We start from the raw sequence: 19,735 nt of genomic DNA on the forward strand, positions 1-19,735 counted from the left end.
GGTAAGTGTACTGAACGACGTAAAAACAATATTCGATTGATATGCGAAAGAAAAAAGTTCGATAACAAGAGCGTTATAAAGTAATGGAAAAGTTATTGTCATTGGATAAAGGCAAACAATGGAAAAATTATTCTTTTCCCTGAAGAATTTACAGGGAATGTAAACGAAGTAATTTAGTGTTTCATATCCCTGGCTGAATACGCAGCACAATGGTTCTCGTCTTCAGGTTAATTCTAACATTGTAAGTTTGCCTTTTGTGAACCGCACTTTCTCCATCTTGCCCTTTTTTCTTGAATAACCTTCTTCTACACACACAATAGCTGTAACTGTGTAAGTTTCTCGCTTTGAAAAGTGAATTCTTGGAATGTTAGCTGTTCCTTTCAAATATTTCCAAATAAAGAATTGATCGAACTGTAACATTTTCGTGAGTTTCAAAGCCTCACCAGGCTTTGGCATCATTTGTATTGTATATTACTGATATATTAGTACGAATAAAAAAAAGTAGTCTCATTGGGGCGATCCCATGATTAAATCACATTAAAACATATCGATAAACGCAATATACTTATCTAAGGAAAATCGATATAAAAACATGGGAATTTCCTTGCGTCTTATACCAATCTGATTGAAATATTTATGATGCAACATCTGATTCATTAAATTCATTTGACGTATTCATTTGACAATTCATTATGGTGAAACAGCAACGATACATGATGCCTTTTTCTCGTTCTCATGCACGAGGAGGTCAGTCAGTACTATATATGCAACAAACGTTTAGGCATGCACAATAAACGTAGGTGACACACTTACGAATCACGGAAATACCAAACAAATTCTACGTGCGAAAGCAATTTCTTCCGATAGCTTATCATTATATCGTAATCGTGTTGCAACGACATTTCAGATTATGCGGTATTTATGCAAGACTGCCAAAAGCATCAAATATAGTTCCAAAAATAGAAATCCTTATCGTGAATGGTTTCCTTTTTTTAAATTTACTATACTCGCGAATATTCTATATTATATTGTATATTAAACACACGTATAATGCAATACATTCTGGCTAAATAACCACAACTGCGATAACACGAATAACTGAAATCGAATGAATCAATCAGAATACTAAAATTTTCCGAATTTATCGAAGAAACGATTCGTAATCGAAACTCTAGAAATCCGTTCGAGCAAACTTTCGCACGATTTATCGGATACGAACGAGAATTATCTAAGTCATTTAACAACGGAACAACGGAATCGCATTACTAAGGTAAACAAATAGGCTGTGAAGTTTCGACATTTTCTAACGAAATAAAATCAGATTTTCAGCCGTAAGTTCGACACGTAAACATTCGATATTTCCGGTGATCGAACGACGCGGAGTTTCATCGAATCATTCGAAGCGCATCAAACGTATAGCTTTGCCTAGAGACGATTTTAACGCTACTAAAATACGTCAGAACGACAGATTTCAGAATTTGTTGCTTTTGCAATTAATGATAAATGCACGTAAGTAATTTTAACAAAATCAATATCGATCTTCGTCGAAATGGATGCACGAATATAAATAATTAATTTTACCGATCTCTTGTCTCTTATTTTAACTTGTCACAATGACGAGTACCATTTTCTTTTTTTTTGTTATTTCTAAAAGTAAAAATGTGCAAGTGCTTTCGAAAAAATGAATCTTGATTTCTATTCTAAAACTCATAATCTTAACATTCGCTCTCTAACCTCTTGCAAGCAGCTCTTCTACAATAATCAAGCGGGAGCTGAAAACACGTTCGAGCACACCACGCGAAATTCCTCGCTGAAACTAGATCTCTACAATGCTCGTATAACACTTATAACCAAAGGATTTTCTTGTGTATACGCGGGAAGTCACGTAGCATGGTCGAACCCCGGTTGAAAATTAACGCTACTCGATTACCTTTAAACATCTGAAATGTTTACACGTGAAATAGAATGAAACAAGAGAATCATCATAACCAGACAGCAACGCAAAGAAACATAACGAACAACGAACAACTAAAGGGAAGAAAAACAAAACAAAAATACTATTATAGAAGCGAAAAATGATATAAAAGAGAATATGAAGAAAGAAAAGAAGCTTGAACGAGGAAACAAACGAATGATGAATTTGTTGCCAGTCTGTGTTTACCTGCTGCACGTACCACTGCGTGGAATTCTGGTTCTTCCTGTGGCTGCTGGGCTTGCAGGGCGCGCAGAGCAGCAAGGGCGCCAGTTTGTTCACCCCCTTGACGCTGGCCGTCGCCGGGGGCGACGTTGGGCTTAGCCCGTCATCCCCCAACACGGGCCACAGCATCCACGTGTGAATGTCCGCGGAACTTCCCCTTCTTCCGTCACTTCGATTCTGCCTGTGCAATTCGTCTCGTGATTCATCTGACTACTCTAACGTCCACCGAGCTTCTCTCGGATTCTTCGGATCGAATTACACGAGAACCTCGAAGATTTGTCTTTTTTCTTATCTCTCTCGCTATCACGGTTTGCGTTTTTAAAAAAATTGCCACGGATGATACGCAAGTAGCACTTTTCTTTGTTGTTTCAAGCGTTTTTCGAATTTTGAATATTCAGGAAATATAGATTTTACCTATTCCATATATTATACGTGACTGGAGCACATTGCTTGATTATTTAAGATCGTATCATTTATTCCGATTCAACAGCAAATTTTCGAACTTGAAGAAACCGATCTTTAAAGTACAGCTTGTCTCGAATTTGTTCACTTTTGTTTCTTCTATTGTTTCTCTACTGAATCTTCTTTGAAACGACAAAATTTTATTCGAAGAGCGATAAATTGAAGAAACAAGCACAAGGAGATATATATATCTTCTGAGAATTCGCGTTCGAACACAATTCACAACAAGTCTTTCCTGGTTCGCTGTCGCTTGAAAACTGATCGATAGTCAATCGCGATACGGGCTCGAACTTGGTCGCGAGTCACGACGCAACAACTACCGATGAGCAACTGCTTCGATTCCCACCAACGACGCGAATGACGCCACAACAAGAACGTGCGTCGCTTGACGCTCTATTATCGAAATCGAATTGAAATGTTAAAAGTGCAACTTGCGATCATCGATAGGAGAATAAAGAAGGCCTCTTTTATCTACTTCCACAGTTCGTGAATTTTCCATGTGAAATTGCGTCTAGTTCGATCGAGCTGCTCCGTTCTAGAGATTCTCGTTATCGAGCAATAAAGCAATGTATCAAAAGTGATACAAGAAGATTCAAATAGATCTTTGATTCTTAGTCGACGATGCAAAAGATGATTGGCTATTGTATAATGGAGACACATAAGATAATAAACAAAAATATTGACACAGACAAGATTTTTTCCTAAAATCCTGTGTAACTCTGTAAACATTTCCTTGTTCGATATTCTTGCGGAATAACTTTCGAGCCCAAAGTTTAAATATATCGTAATTCATTATCATTAAACGATTGCAAAGTTTCGACTGGGTATTGTAAAATGCACGTAATGATCGACGCTAGAACGTTTTGTAAATAATTTTTTTGCAAATAAATAATCTAGAAGCGATATGAGAATCGCTATAAAAATATTTACTGCGACAGAAGATTTTGATTCCTTACGGAGATATTTATTTAAAATATTTTTGAAAATATTTCTTTAGAATGGATGTTTTGAGAAACCAAATCAATGTCATAACATTTCTCCACTTTCACTTCATATATATCTTATCAACAAATTTCATTGGCAATCGTATTACCAAAACGCTAATCGAAATATAAAATAATCTAACACAAAACTATAACCCAAACTCAAATCTCCAAATTACAAACTCGACGTTTCCACCTACTTTTTATGAATATACTTCAACAATAAATCCAATGAGCTTCGATTTGCAAATTTTCTAATCTTAAAACTTATATTTTAAACTTGTATTATTTTTTTATCTCATTGAGAAACTATTGATATTAGAAAATATAGAGAGATCTATCGAAAACTGTTGAAACATCAGAATGAAATTTAGGTAAAAAGTTAGGTAAACACTGACCTTAGCAGCCCCGTTCAAATGACCGCTTACAGAATTTAATTCAAAATTCTACATTCATTGTTATTTCTTTCGTTCGTCTAATTTTATGCAAACTCTTATACTAACAAAAATTGAAAAACTAATTAATCTGAGAATATAAAAATGATATATAATAAAGTTAGATGAACAAAAGAAATAAGAAGGAATGTACAATTTTAAATTAAATTTTGAAACCGATCATTTGATCGGGCCTGGTAACATTAATGCTAATACAAATATTACGTATATTTTGAAGAATTTGTTCGAAATGTAGTCTATTTTCAAAGAGGAATTCCATTTTCGCTTATTTTAATCAGCGGGACGTATCCAGCACGCGGATCGTGTTTATTAAAAATCTTTCCTGAACTACGTCAACAATCATTTTGCCTACGCACATCGATTGACTTTCGAAGGAAATGATCAAACAGAAGCTTTCATGAACATGATCGATCCTATGATAGCTGGCTACTGGATGTTTAAAGGTCGAAGGAGTAAACGATGGAAAACATTTTCGTTAAAGAGGATGTTGCTGCCGCGTGGGCGAAATTACGCTTCCTGTTGCTGAAAATCGCACGTATTTTCTAAACACTCGCCAACTTCGTGACTTTTTACATTTTAAATACCGTATTAATCAACGAACGAGGAAAAAACAAAAAAAAAAAAGAAATTCGTTGCACATCCTCTGATTGTTTACACAACTGTTTTTATGCCGTTGCATTAATACGAATTGCTATTTGCAGCGTTATTATTATTCAACCTTCTATAGTATCTTGTAAAATTTTATTTTATCCACTTGACATTATATCTTATTAGTATTCTATCCTTCTGATACCGTCCAACCTATTTATAACGATTATCTGTTCCCTTGGACTTGAATTGGTATTGATATTGGGGATGAAAAAGTTGCAATCGATATATTGTAATCGATTTTGTCAGAATTAGAAAGCATTTTGTTTACAGAAGATTAATGTAACACAAGAATAAATCAGGTATTGGAACACGGAGGAGATTTTAAAATATCTCGATAAAGTTGATGTTCAGGGCCGACAGAAAACTTATTTTTCTCGTGCGTAGAAACAGCCTGAGAACGATATTTTTTCCCATTTTATCAAACTAATCTACGATGTATGACCGCCAAAGTGCATTCTATGTGTCTAGAACTTCCCACGTGCCGATTCGTTACGCAGCAGTAACACAATATCGTAACGCGAACGATAAAACAATACATACAAGCACAATAAAAATTGCGAACATTAACAAAGGAAAAGAAGTCTCCTAGAAATCATGCAAAAGACGCGAGGAGTTTTCTTTTTATGATTCACGGAAAGAAGGACGATTTCTGGCAAAAAAGAAAAAAAAGAAAAAACAGGGCCGGCAATAAAGAACGAAAAGATTCACTTGGAAAAAAGAATCGAAAGAAAAACGAGGACATCGTCGTTATCTACAATTGTCGAACATGAGAGAGACACGTAGATCGGGGGACAATAAAAAGGAATAGAACCTAGGAAGGTGATTCAATAGGACGTCCCTAAAACGTGGAAACGATTGAGCGAAATCCTCGTGGCTCGATAAAAGTGTCGATGCCCGTCAACCGTCGCGGCGACGCCTCGTTTCGATAAAACAAACGCCCCGTCGCCGCTTGCCACGAAAAACGTATGGTTGTCTGTCACAATCTTAAACCCCTTGCTCCTCGTTATTTTTCGCGCACCGTGCTTGCGAAGTGAATTAATCACTTGTCCACGGCCAGCCGCGATTCGAAAAAAAAGTACTCCGTGCGGATGGAAAAAGCTTCGTGTCCGTTCGAACTTTGAACCAGGCTTCGAATCGAAACGTGACTAAAGAAACTTGTATAACGATATCTGTGTGATTCATAAGTTGAAAAACATGGACTCCGCGGAAACAGCAGTTTTACGAGCATTCTGCACTCAATTGAGAGGAATTAACAAAGAGCTACGAGGATTCTGCTTGACGAATGTCGCGTGTCTGTTACATTAACTTGTCTTTTTTGAAAGTCGATGTGACTATGGAATTTTTTTTTCTATATCGCAATTTTTTTTATTATAATTCAATAATTTAATATGTATCTATTTTGTCATAGAAAGAATGTAATACTTTATATATGGTACTTATAAATATTTCTAACATTTCCCTACTGTAATTCAATAATTTCATTAAATATTCGTTAACTTTTACGTAAATAATATTTCTGTTTCTGTGATAAAATACATATCCCTAGATACGTAAGTTACAATCTTATTTCTGAAGGAGGAGAAAATATGAGAACACGTCGTTATGTTTGGCTTTACGTTTATCGATTCTATATTAAGGCGAAGCTGAAGCTTTGTTCTACGCAAATTCTTAATTAACTTCCATTGTTATAAGTACAGTACATATTGGTATTAATACTTACAATTTATACCTACAATTTTATAATTAGAAAAACATTTCAGACGCCTAAAAAATATATACTTCGAATTATTTGTAATGTCAACGTGATAAATTGATCGTCTATCTTCGAGATAGAAAGAAACTGATCGGAAAGATTTATCGATTCCTGACAGATTTATGAAAATTGAAAATTTGATATAAATTATTATCGCAGATCGTTCCGTCGATTAGAAGTTATACATATACGCCTGTACGCGTTATATGTATTTTATCTGGAATATCGAGCAATGGCTGCTCAAAGATCAGGCACTCAGATTGCATTATGCAATGTGGCTATAGTCCATAAAGGGAGCTGGTGGACCGCTCCGTAGCAGGAAGTGTGTTTTAAGTTGCAGTGCGTTTCGTGCGAGCATGAATCATTTGGCGGCTCAAATGACTCGGCTGTTACGTTATTTTCTTATTTAACGCGTGGGACAATGAATGCCTTACGAATCGTTCGAAAACTTTGAGCCGAATACTGCGTTCTTAAACGTATATACCAATTCATTGAAATAATTTATAAAATAACTTTATTCCGCTCTGATAATAAAATCATATTTGCAATAGTTATTTTTAACTTCCGAAAAAATTATCAGATACTTTACATGCCATAATTTATTATTACAGATTATAAATAAACAACAAACGTAAACGTTAACCCGTCTGTGAGTCAGAATATTCTAATTTTTAAAGCAAGTTCTTTTGTGATATTTCTTTTTACGTAAGACCATTTACGAAAAAGATTCGCCTAATGAAACGATTCCTTTGATAGATAACTACGAAGGATCGATTGCGCGTCTAGAATCAGCAAATTAAATCCGCAGATTGCATTGGTTCTAACGGAGACTCCCTACGAAGACTCGTAGCCAATCTCGCTCGATAAATACGTAATATAAGGTCATGGATGTTAATACGTCATGTTACTCACCGCAAGATGTAAGCATTAACAGAACTGTTTGTACACAAGTTCGTCAGTTAGGCGTTTAACGAAGGCAGAAGGTTAGAAAGAGTTCTCTATGCCCGTGAATAAAATAGAATATTCTCGCTTAGAGGAAAATAATTTATTCTGCAATTAAGTGTTTTGGAAAAAAGTTTACTGTTACGAATAACAAACCGCTTGAGAGAATTGTTATTCTTGAACATTAAAACATACTATTATAGATTGCTACACTATTATATCACAAGAACTTGGAAATAAAAAAAAATTTCCTAGATAAATACGAATTTTATATATTGTTTCATCTACTTGGTTCATTATTAAGAAAAATACGCTTGTATTTTATTTTTTATCGAAAATTAAACAACTATAAATCATTATCTTTTGACAGCATCCAAATATTCTGAGTTGTTCAATATTTTCTCATCCGCATAAATTTACTAGCAGCTCTAACCAGTAACCGACGTTTTTTGGTAAAATATTTCAAGTTCGTAAGCTTCACGTGAAGGGTCGACCTGCACGTAACACCAACGTCGTGTCACCGGACACTAAACACTTGGCCTGCAGTTAACAACACGTCCATGTCACTGGACGTGAAACTGTTAAAAGAAAGACAGGATTTCCTAATTCCTCCGAATAATAATACCACTTTTAACTAATAATACCAACTTGCTAATATATTTGCTACAAATACGGAATGAATTCGCTAGGAGTATTTCATCTGAAATATGTTCTACCATAGATACTCTTTCAATCACAGTGCACTTTAGCTATAATCACATTCTGAATTTGATCACGTAACATGAGAGCAATTCCATCGGCTAATTTCGAACGACCACAACCCCCTACGAAACTACCAGGTAAAATCGTGTTACGTCCCGTTATCTGATAGGAGCTGAATTCCATCCCTCGGTCGAGACAGCCACTAGCAGTGCAAACGTCATAGATCGGACAACAGTGACCCTAAGGAATTTCTCGATTTGACTTCTATGTTGCAGCAATTGAGGGCCCTGAAGTTGAAATAGAAAACGATATTTAGTTTATGACTGTGTGAATTAGGATTATTGCGGTCCGACTTATCATGTTTGCATCGCCAGTGGCCGTGCCGACCGAGGAACGGAATTCAGCCCCTACCAGATAACGAGACGTAACATCCTCCCCCGTTGAGAAGGTACCCATCAAGATATTGTGAATATAGAGTTAATTAGATCTTCCATCAAACTCCCTCTCGATTGATTCTACTGGAACGGGTTGGTTTGGGAACGAGATGTTTGACACCTCGATGCAAGCTGCTGGTTGCCGTCTTAACCGTGGCCGTGTGGATGATGCCGTCGACGACTGGATGAACTTTGATGACTCGGCTTAAAGACCACTGCATTGAGGGCACGTTATCCTCCCTGATGATAACTGTGCCTTAGAATTATTGCGGTCCGACCCGTGATGTTTGCAAACCTAGTGGTCGTCCCGACCGAGGGACGGAATTCAGCCCGTATCAGATAACGGGACGTAACAAATCGTTTTCAGGGAACTGAAGAAACTCAAGCACCCGAGAACAATTTTCTAGCGTTCGTAATCTCGAGCAAGAGGGAAATTGAGCTTGCTCAGGCCACGAGTAGGAAACTATCAATTATCATTCTGCGAATCACGTCGAATGTCGTAAAGTCAGGCGTCTTTTCGACGAATGCCGCCGACAAAGAAACGAATGTGTATGGCAATGATATATAACCGCGAATTATTCCTATGACCGATTGAGAGCAGGCCCTGAGTCATTTCAAGGATAAAGGCTGTGGAAGTATACGAAAATAAATATTTATAGATTTTATACAGATAATTTAAAAATCCGACGAATGCCGGCAAATGATCCTATAGTATACAAAGACCGCGTTTTTATTTAGTTTTAAAATTAAATATGTACTTTTGCTATCCTCTTGAATATTCTGGAAATGTAGATTGTCATAGCATTAATAATCGTCATTGAACTTTTCGAAGCTTATATATTTAATACGTATTTTTCAATTCTTAAAATACCTAGTATTTGAATATCAAGTGAAATAATAGTCAGAAAACGGAGAAAAATTAGATCTTATAAGGAGGACAATTTCTTTTAGTATCTTACTCACTGTCTTAAGGAGCATCATTAAGATATAAAGGACTGCTGTTACTTCAACCATAAACGCGCTTTACGTAAGAGAAGAATTTTAATCTTCAAAAAATTCGAAAGTTTCTCAATCCATTATCTACGAGACAGAAATAAATTGAAGACATCTGCCCTTTCACTGACTGTAGCACTCATAAATGAAGTAAACTTTGCTATAATTAAATATGACCGCGACGAGAGATAAGACTCGCCAGTGATAAAAAGGAAAGAAAGGGAAGAGGTCGAATCTGACGCGGATGTCACTGTTACATTAGCATACTCGATCCGGTTTCGAAAACGCGAGTCAACCTTGACTCTTCGCTGTTCCCTTCTCGCCAATAAAAAAAAAAAAAAAAAAAATAAAAATAAAAAAGAAAGCAAAATGAAGAGGATAAGAAAAAAAAAGAGAGATTCACTCGAGCAACTGTGCTTTCGCGATTATCCAAGGTGAAGTTTCAAACGTAGCCCGTGTGATAACAGCCGTATTTTTAATGCCGACTTGTAAACGTTTCTTTCGGAATTCATGCCAAACGTTCGACCAAATTACTTCGTTTCTCGACACGCTACAATGATACACGTGCTACGAACCGCGTGTTCACAACGATACGCGCAATTCATTCAACCGCGTCCTCGAAATCCTAGTTGTTTGCCATCCATTTGCTGTATTCTGGTTGATATCTCGTGTGCACTTTAGAGCTAGCGGCTTCAACGTAGAATTTTTGGCTATTCAATCGGAATAGACTTTGTTAAAATAAACCGGGAGGAACAGGTTGGATTTAACCCAATCTACAAAGCCAATAGAGCGAAGGTATTTTCATCGAGGTATTCCTTTTTCTTTTGTTTCTGGAATGAAGAGATATGGAAAAAACGTGTGTCAAGAGATACGATAAATATTAATCTTCTGTAATTAAAACTGCCATCTTTTTTCCTTGATCCGAGATTTAGCAAATAGCAATTGGTGTTTCAATGCAGAGTTTGATCACCGCAAGGGATATTTTGTATTCAGTAATGAACAGGTTTTTTAATTACTGAATAATTATAACAGAGAATGAAGTAACACTAGTTCAGTGTTATACGAATAAAATATAAGAATTCACGATAAAACTAATCAATATTACGATCAATTTTTTGGACCTTTAACGTTGAAGGAAATAATGGCGGGAGATTTAAAAAATTTGATACATTTTAAGAATGTAATCGGAAATAGGAAAACCAGCTGGCAAAAAATTCCAACCGCGTAATCGTCTATTTTTACACGTTGCGATACACCGTTCAATTTTTCACGAGGCGATCACGCCAATAATTACAATTAAGACAACGGAGAATAAGCGGATTATAGGAACGTGGCACATAACAGATAGCTTAGTCATACGCCGTTAATACATAGGTACGCGATCGTTTACGTTCAACACTAGGCGTATACAACATGTGTAACTTGCGACAAGGCGTTCGATTTTCCAAAGTGTTGCTAGAACCCATAAACCTCCTCGCTATGTTCGTATACTCTTAAGAGGCGAGTCTGCTTGCTCTGATAAGATTTGACCAAGCTGTGTGCGTAGAACTGCGTATTTTGACGAAATATCGCAAATACGAGAAATGTGGACTAATTGATAGAAAGAACTAATAGAAAAATACCAATCGCCTGATATACTTTGCAACCCCTTTTGAAGCGTTCCTTTACAACTTATAACGCCTTCATTGTGTAGCTATCTCCTATATCTTTTGCTCAGGAATATTTTTATATCTTCATATTGTCACATAATAATATTATTACGTATTTCATACAACGGTATTCATTTTAACATACTGTTCGTTATTTTGTTCCACTCCTTAAATCTCTTCATCGAAACGAAAAAATTTGAAAATATAGTAAAACATTATAAGATATTCGCTCATATAACGACGTTTCTTATTCGTTTATTACGTCGTCCGACTTGAAAGTTCGAACGATCAATTGAGAAAATTGTTAAAGTTTTTAAGCTTGACGATTTGATGATTTTATCTTATTGTTGAGTTTGACAACATGACGATAATACCATACGCTCTGATAGGTATCAAATAGAGGCGATAAAGACACAATTACAAGGCGTCGTGTCAATAGGCGTGAGAACAAATTCAATCTTTCAAACGAACGAATTGGCATCGCTCTGTGCAAACATTTCCATGATGAAGCTTAGACATACGTCCAATGAAATAATATAATCGAATGAGTGATTTTCCTTTCGTTGAATCTTTTATTAAAAATATTCAAGTATCGCGTAATAAAAAGTTTTCTATCTTGTCATACCCAGCGCGTATGCTTTATTATACGTTGTTCTATAGTTGGTTTGAAATACAGTACACGTACAAATCTATACGTACTGACATTAATGTGCTTAGAGTCTAGAAAAATATCGATCAATCAGTGGAAACAATGTCCCGTTAGTACATCGTAGAATTTCTAATGAAACGAAAAACAGAGCGGCTCGATATCTTTACGAGATCTCATGGCCACAAACAGTACTCACGACCGCAACCTTGCAAACCTATTATTCTCATCGTTCGATCGTTGTTTACCCTTAAAAACAGGAATGTACGATAGCTTGTAAACGGAGCAGCTCGATCTCCACGAACGCAGTTTCAAACTTTCGATTTTCAAATATTACTTAACTACATATACCGCTTAATTGTAAATAAAATTCATATAATCTGTGTACAATTTATTCTGTACTTTTGTTGCAATGAAGATGTAAAATTGAACGAATGTGTCAAATGTACGCATTTACACGACGTTTTAACAAAAGTATCGATCAGGATGAAAACGTTTATTATTTCTAATAAGTGTATTCATTTACTGGACAATGCAGTACGTTTGTTCTAGTGGACGTCGAATCTTGTTGCAAGCGAATGAATATTTTACGTTTCAACCTTCTTTTTCTTTTAACCGAGGAAACGGCTTTTCATGTTTTAAGAGAGTCATTAGTATACAATTGACATGAAAAATTGCGTATTCTTTCATATTTTTCTCACGCTTAAGAATTTTTCTAACGATAGAGAAGTATAATTTGATCGAATGAAATAATCGAAAGGACGTTACAGGGTTAAATTGCGTTACTCGTGAATATACTGTCTTATGAAACGTATGTACATTGCCTAGTAAATGACACCACACATTTGCTGAATTAACACACATTTGCGAGACAAAATTTACATCAGATCTTAATATTTGATTTTCATTGTATGTATTCAGTTCAATATTTAAATTGTAAATTTCATTTTAATCTTTGGAAGAATAAAACGCCTAAAGTAACTTTACAAACGTGTGTTAATTCTCTGTAGCACGCTAATGCCTCAAAATTCACCTCAAAATTCCAGCGATCCAACGATCACTCACCACAGCTTCCTCCACGAGAAGAAAATCGTGCGTTCGAACAAAGAAGCGAAGAACTGGACCCGAAATCCCCAAGAAACACGACTCAAACTCCGGTAAACTTCGTATACCTCAACACCTGCCCTCGTACCTTTCTCTCCCGTTGGCCTAACTTCTGTTTCAGGTATACGCACGCACACGCGCATGCAGAGGCAACGTAGGCGCCTATCGTAGCCGAAAATTGTTGGACGCTGGCACGCCGTGAACGAAACACAGGTGGTCGTTGATGGAACACGACCAAGGGAGAGAAAGGAGAAACAGTCACGCGACCGTTTCACACCGGCAACAACAAAGTACGTGCCCGAACCGCGCGGCTCGCCGTCCCGACAACGACTGACTCTGAACGCCGCGAACACGTAATTCGGCCGAACCGGCTCAATGCAATCGGACTGACCACGCTCTTACGTCGGCCACTCGTCTCCATTATCACCGTGGGTCGTGCATTGACGTAAATCTTCGTCGCCCGTAGTTGGAAGACACTAGCGACGATGATGGTTAGGTTTCAAGCGCCAGGATATTTGCGAGACACGCAGGATGTACATTCATACAAATAAATGGTATGGAATTCATTTTTCATTCGTTGTTTTGATATAGCAGATAATGGAATGATAAAGCGATTAATATCGATTAACGAAGAGATATGATTGAAGTTTCGGAATTGGAAGATTTGTAGAAATTTCTAGATTAAAAGTTTGTACATTTTAATAAGTACAATTAATTTCAATAAGATCGTAGGATCGGGGTACAGGATACAGCAAAGAAGTTTATGGAATTTATTTTGAAGTTAATTCGTGTTTTGGTGTGCGATTGACAAGATTGTCGTACGATACGAGAAATGATCATTTCTGATGAGTCTTCGAGTTTCAAAATCTTCAAAAGAGATTTGAAGAAAGAAATAAAAATATAGTTTCAAATTGATATCTAGATAAGAAAAATGAAAATATTTGTGTTATTTAAATAAAAAAGATTGAAATAACTTTTATTCGTCTTAGGATGCCCACTTACAGCTCTTGTAAATTCCAGTTTTCGTTTAACCATATACGATCACTAATCGTCTATGATACAGTACCGCTATCTGTCACATGCCATGGATAAAGTCGATGCATGACATTACCATCGGAGGACTCGGCAACTCTCGATCGATAAATTCCTCGATTCGATTCCGCTAGATTTTATCATCCATAGGAACTCGTGACGAGCAATCATTTCCATATATCATTTTACAATACAGTTATCTGGAGAAATAATAGAAACACGAGCATTTGGAAAATACTATGAGCGCATTGCGTAAAACGATTAATAAACAAGCTTACGTTACAGTTATCAAAAAAATATATTCAAACGTGTCACAGCTGCAATATGATTGAATGACGTATTTTGATTCATGCCACGTAACAAGATCGTGCGTCAATTTTGTTAAATATTGTTTTTAGACTTTCCAACCGTATGTTATATTACGAAGGAAAAGAAAGATTACGAGTTGAGATTCGATAAAGAATAGGTATGAAATAATACGCCAAGAATATTACAGCATTCGAAGCATTAAATTTATCCCACAATGACCAACTAGCATAATTCCTTTCCCAGGCCTTGAGAATCGACACGAATTTCACGTCTGATGCGTGGCAAATTACATCGACAGAAACGACGACTAAATTTCTATAGAAAAAGAAACATTGCTGTACCTCGCACGTTGAACATAGTACTTGTCCATCGAATGTACACGTATAAAGTGAAAATAGTAGCAGGCATTAGGCCAATTATTTGGAGCGTATAGTGGTCAGACGAACGAGTATTGCTTTGATACATTTCTGCGTGATGCGCATCGCGTGCCAATAATACCATAATCAAACAGACTGTTACCGTGAGCATAGAGGAATTTATGCGTGTCTCCGCGTCTCCACGCGAGCACGTACGCACGCTCCCCTTCGAATCGCTGAATTTTGTTTCGGTCACGCTTTCTACATGAATCCTGGAAACTCGACATTGTCTCCCACGATTACGCGTAATCACCGCGTTATCTAGGTATCAGCTAAACGCGTATATGAAGTGAAAATTTCCTTTGGCAAATCGGAATTAGCAAGTGTCTGATGATAAAACGACTCGATAAATTTTGTTCAGGCTTAGTTTTATATACACTATGATACATTATTGAGAATTTGGAACAAGATCACTTGAGAATAAAGTGTGTGTTTTTAATAGAATCTGAGATTCTATTAAAGATACATATATATAATATAATCGAAGGTACCTAATCTTCTATGATTCAAGTTACCCATAAAACTTCATCGAATTATCCTAAATTTCTTCCAATCCACCGAACGAATCTGTCGGAACGATTTAAAGCGCGTCACAACACACGATAAAATCATAACTTTTAAAATGTAAAATGAACTTGTAACTTTTGAAATACTGTTGAAATGGCAGCGGAGACGATTCCACTTTGCAAAAACTCCCTGAAGCAAAGCAGCTACTTCAGCATCAAGATGTTCGTCCGTCTGCTCTCTGTCACAATGGTGGTAGAGTGTAGAGAGACGGAGCGTAATTTCATTCCCCATATAAAGCGACCTGAGTCATCAAATTCACCCTACACCGTGCTCGAGGGTGACAGAGAGCCGCGCAAGGGTGGCTGAGTACAACATTCCGGTCTTTATGCTACGAGACCGTGAAACCATCTTCGGTTGTGCTGATTTTTTAACGGATTATATTATTACAAGAACGATCATGCAAGTAGATAGTGCCACTTTCATTTACGACGCCACTTTTGTCCCGTTGAAAGAATACCTTTCGCTTCAATCCTGTCGTCAGAAAACCATTTACTCACGATGTTTTTAAAAATGGATGGAAATACAATGAAACGAATCAGATTGCTGATTATTTAAGTGTATTACGTATTTCTTGTTCGTCTTCTTTTATATATTTTCTGTTATGTAATATTTAAACTATGAATAATTATCCTTAATAATATACTTAAACTATGAATAATTATTCTTAATAATACTTAAACTGTGAATATTTCGAATTCAGATTATTATGAATATAACCAAAAGAGCAGAACCTAAGCAGAAGTTCGTTTCTCCAATTAAATACCATAGCAAGTATTACACTTTGTTTTTCACAATTTTAACTGATTAATTATCTTACATAATTTTCGATGTATATTTTGTTGCAGCTTTACATTTGCCAAAAATAGCTACGTAAACATCCGCAGACTAGTAACGTTTCTGTCTTGTTGATTATTTCTTTTAAATATTTCTTTGCGAAGATTCTTCTCGCTATTTAGCAAGCTACTTTTTCACGTTGCAAACTAAAGTGCAAAATTCTTAAAGAATCGACCGCTTCTTTAAATTGAAAGAGATCTTTGCGAGGCACAAAGCCGTCTGAAAGCCACCCTAGACAATGTCGAGTCCTGCGGGGGTGGTGAGGTGGTACGATCTGGAACGGGCACGTGAATCGATAAACAATTGCAGTCACTGGTGACCAACTATATTTATCAACTCGTTATCATCTACGCGCTACTGGAATCGCCAACCTTCACGTGATAAATGCTACCGTGACGTCGTGAGTGTGACGTAACCCACCATCTACTACGTCATCGTGTTGCAAACTGATTATACGAGGCCGTAGGCCGTAATTCAAAATGATTTATGGCGCGGAGAAATGTGAACAATAGTCTAAATATAACAGCTGAAACTTAACATCTAGTTTGAAAGGAAATTCGAAGGCATTTAATAACGAAAAAAAAAGACGCGTGTAGGTCGACGATTCACAGCATTTGGTCATTAAATTACAATCACTCGACGTTTTTAATATTCTTATTTTTTTAGTAGAATTGTAAGATGTATCGGAATTTTATATAGAATAGAAATTTACCAACAGCAGCACACATACAAGTTAATAATTCGAAAGAACTATGTAGGAAATTATGCTCTGTGATATGATATCTTTAGTTTTAATCGTCGTAAAAGGTATGAGATAGCATAAACAACGCCGCGTATATATAATTATCTATATATTTGTTACTCATGAATTTGTTATTACACGTGGTCCTAATTATTTTAATTATTTTATCGTGTATGTAATATTATCGCTTATGAAATGTTACAGCATATAGTTCGAATAATTTAGAGAATTAATAATGAAATATTCGTTGAAACGACTAAAAGATTATCAAATCGTTTGGAAAAAGAAGTTTGCATTACGTCCGGTTTAGAATTTCATTAAAATTTTCCTCTTTCCACGAAGTCACTTCCAACGGATGCCTGTCTATATTTCAACTTCTGGGAAGTTGACATCAAGACGTGAAATTTACGTTTTCGCGGATTTCGCGGTACGTTTATACCCGCAGCGTGCGAGATCATATACGTGACTTGGTGCATTTCGCTCGCTGGCACGTTTCGATTCGTTTTGTTTCACCTCATCTCGCTCTGTTCTTACCCTGCCTGTAATTCACCGAACAGTAAATCTTGTTAGCTTGAACGCGTACTCCAACGGACCACTCGTGTCAGTCTGCAGAAGAGTATGGTTCAGGACGTAAAATCGATACCGAGTTTCTCTCATCCCTAGAATTGGCGGGAAACGAACCCCCTTGTGCTACGCTAGGGACCAATCTGGAGATATCCTCGTTCCATTTTCCTCTGTTTGGACACCGTTTGCCCTGATTGTTCGTTGGTTAAACGAACAAAAAGCGGATCCAGTCATAGCGAAAAGTATGCACGACATGGCGCATGAGTAAATGTTACAGAGAATAATTTTCCAACGAAGGCAGAAAGCTCGTTGACCTGTCTCTGTATCTAAAAATATACATGTCATCGAAAGAAATACAAACCTAACTAAATGTACCTAAATATTAGATCACAAGAAACGAATCTAATAACGCAGCATCCTAAATTTGATTTAATTATCACATTTTATTCCCAGCAATTCACCAGACATCCTTTAAATAAATCAGTACGTACGAACAAGTATAAATCATCAGAAATACGTTTAAAAATTTACCGAGATCCAGCTCTCATCCTAAAAACTAATATTTCCAATAACGCAACGTTCCAAAGTCGACAAATTGATCCTCCAATCACCATCACTTCCAACAAACCAGTGCACTAAAGATTACAAATTCTTCGCAGAAAGTACTTACAAACGCTTCCTCTATTCCCGAAAAACCATGAAAATGTATAATGAAAAATTGAACGGTGAAGAGATTCGCGCCTATTGGAGCCTCTTTATTCATAGCATCTCGCTTTTGGACCAGCAGACTACCGGTAGTAATTGCGATCCAGCCTGTGCTGTGTCAGTCTTAAGGTCGTTTACTTTCGTAGCGACTAGGTTGTCGAGCGTCTGTTCGCGTGTACAAGCGAAATAACTCCTAGAAAGCCAAACAGAGTCGATAAAACGTTCGCCCTAGGCGAGACGATGTTCATTAACCCCGTTACTCTCTCGTGAAATCATCCGTGAACGCCGGTTTCTTCTTCGGTAGAACTCTGCCTGATGAATCTCCTGGACGTCCTGCGGGTTCGACGTATGGCTTGATACGGAAGAAACTAACTAACGGAATACGTTTAAACATAAAACGATGTATCGATGCTACAACAAGCCGATAAACCAAACGATGGGATCGCCGGCTACGATTATTTTGAAAAAAAGCGACTGAGGTCGTAATCGTTAGATGCTTGATAGATGGAAAATGATAGGATTACTGGTTGAGGAAATATTGCTGATGGGAAGAGGAAATATCGCTGATGAGATTTATGATTGAACGAAACAGTTATAATCAGTATGGCACGAAATCACAGACGTTTGATCAAGAGGAATATTAGGTGCTAACCCTAACGCATGAGCAGAATTTTGCGGACTTACGAGAAAAAAAAAGAGAAAAAGATAGGAGAAATAAGAAATTGTAAATGATGAAGAGTTATATAAGCGAATGAAATAAAATTTAAAAATCATAAATATATGTGCGTGTATAATTCTTAAATAATAAAGCATTGTAAGAGACTAAGAAACGAGAATTTCAGTGAGGAAATTGCGCCAGAATTCACAATTATGTGAAGTAATTACGCTAACTAAACCGTGAATGCCGATAAAACGGAATTTTCGATGCGAAAGAATCGAACCTACTAGTTACAAAATACGTAAACAAGAGGCACGTATGTAGTTGCAGTGAATAAATTTCTAATCGTAGACAGAGTGAGCTCCGCTCAATAGGAAATTCCAGGAACACTCTCAGGCAAATGCAATTTATCAAAATAATTTATGCTGAATAATTTTTTAAACTTGATCGGAATAAATCAAAATTTCAAGGAAAATCAAGGTCTTTGAGTAAAATAGCCAGGAGCTAAGGACGATACGATCGTTGTCGGACGTTCTTTGGTCGCGAAAGCTTTTCTCCACTTTCACACGAGAACGAACGATATAAAACACGTGTTTGCCAGCAGTGGTAGTCAACTGTCTGAGTTCCCAGCCATTAGAGCAAACAAAACCTGTTTCTTTGTGCACACAGCTATCGAGAATCCAATTAGCAGCAGTGCCCTAGTGATTTAATCATCATATGTGCAACAAAGTCGCTGTTACCACGCTATAAATTCATTTCCCTCTCGTTTAATCGATTTTTCACTTATTTTTTCTTTCCTTGTCGTGTTTCCTAAGAAACGAATAATATTAGTTTAGTTGTTAGTGACTTAAGGGGTTGTCCCAAATTAGAATGTTCTAAAACAACGTCTTTTTCTGATTTTTTTTTAGAAGGGAAAGAAAGAGATGAAGTTATTGAA

General features: G+C 36.7%; 1 protein-coding gene across 7 annotated transcripts in view; it reads right to left on the reverse strand.

The window, feature by feature from the left end:
- Positions 1–19,735, reverse strand: part of LOC122572821 (ral guanine nucleotide dissociation stimulator) — a 41,321-nt gene that overhangs the window by 13,579 nt on the left and 8,007 nt on the right. Inside the window, exons 1-2 of one of the 7 annotated variants that reach the window (XM_043738327.1) lie at positions 12,933–13,328; positions 2,162–2,378 (exon numbers count right to left, since the gene is read on the reverse strand). The exons of 1 other annotated variant lie outside the window; for it this stretch is intronic. In XM_043738327.1, coding sequence (XP_043594262.1) covers positions 2,162–2,378; positions 12,933–13,114 — 399 coding nt within the window. In that variant the 5' untranslated portion in view covers positions 13,115–13,328. Of the gene's footprint in view, positions 1–2,161; positions 2,379–12,900; positions 13,329–19,735 lie in introns of those variants that run through there. 5 more of the 7 variants (XM_043738328.1, XM_043738331.1, XM_043738330.1 and 2 more) reach the window with 5 other exon arrangements.

The sequence above is a fragment of the Bombus pyrosoma genome, linkage group LG11 (genome assembly GCF_014825855.1).
Source record: "Bombus pyrosoma isolate SC7728 linkage group LG11, ASM1482585v1, whole genome shotgun sequence".
In the NCBI taxonomy this organism is placed as follows: domain Eukaryota; kingdom Metazoa; phylum Arthropoda; class Insecta; order Hymenoptera; family Apidae; genus Bombus; species Bombus pyrosoma.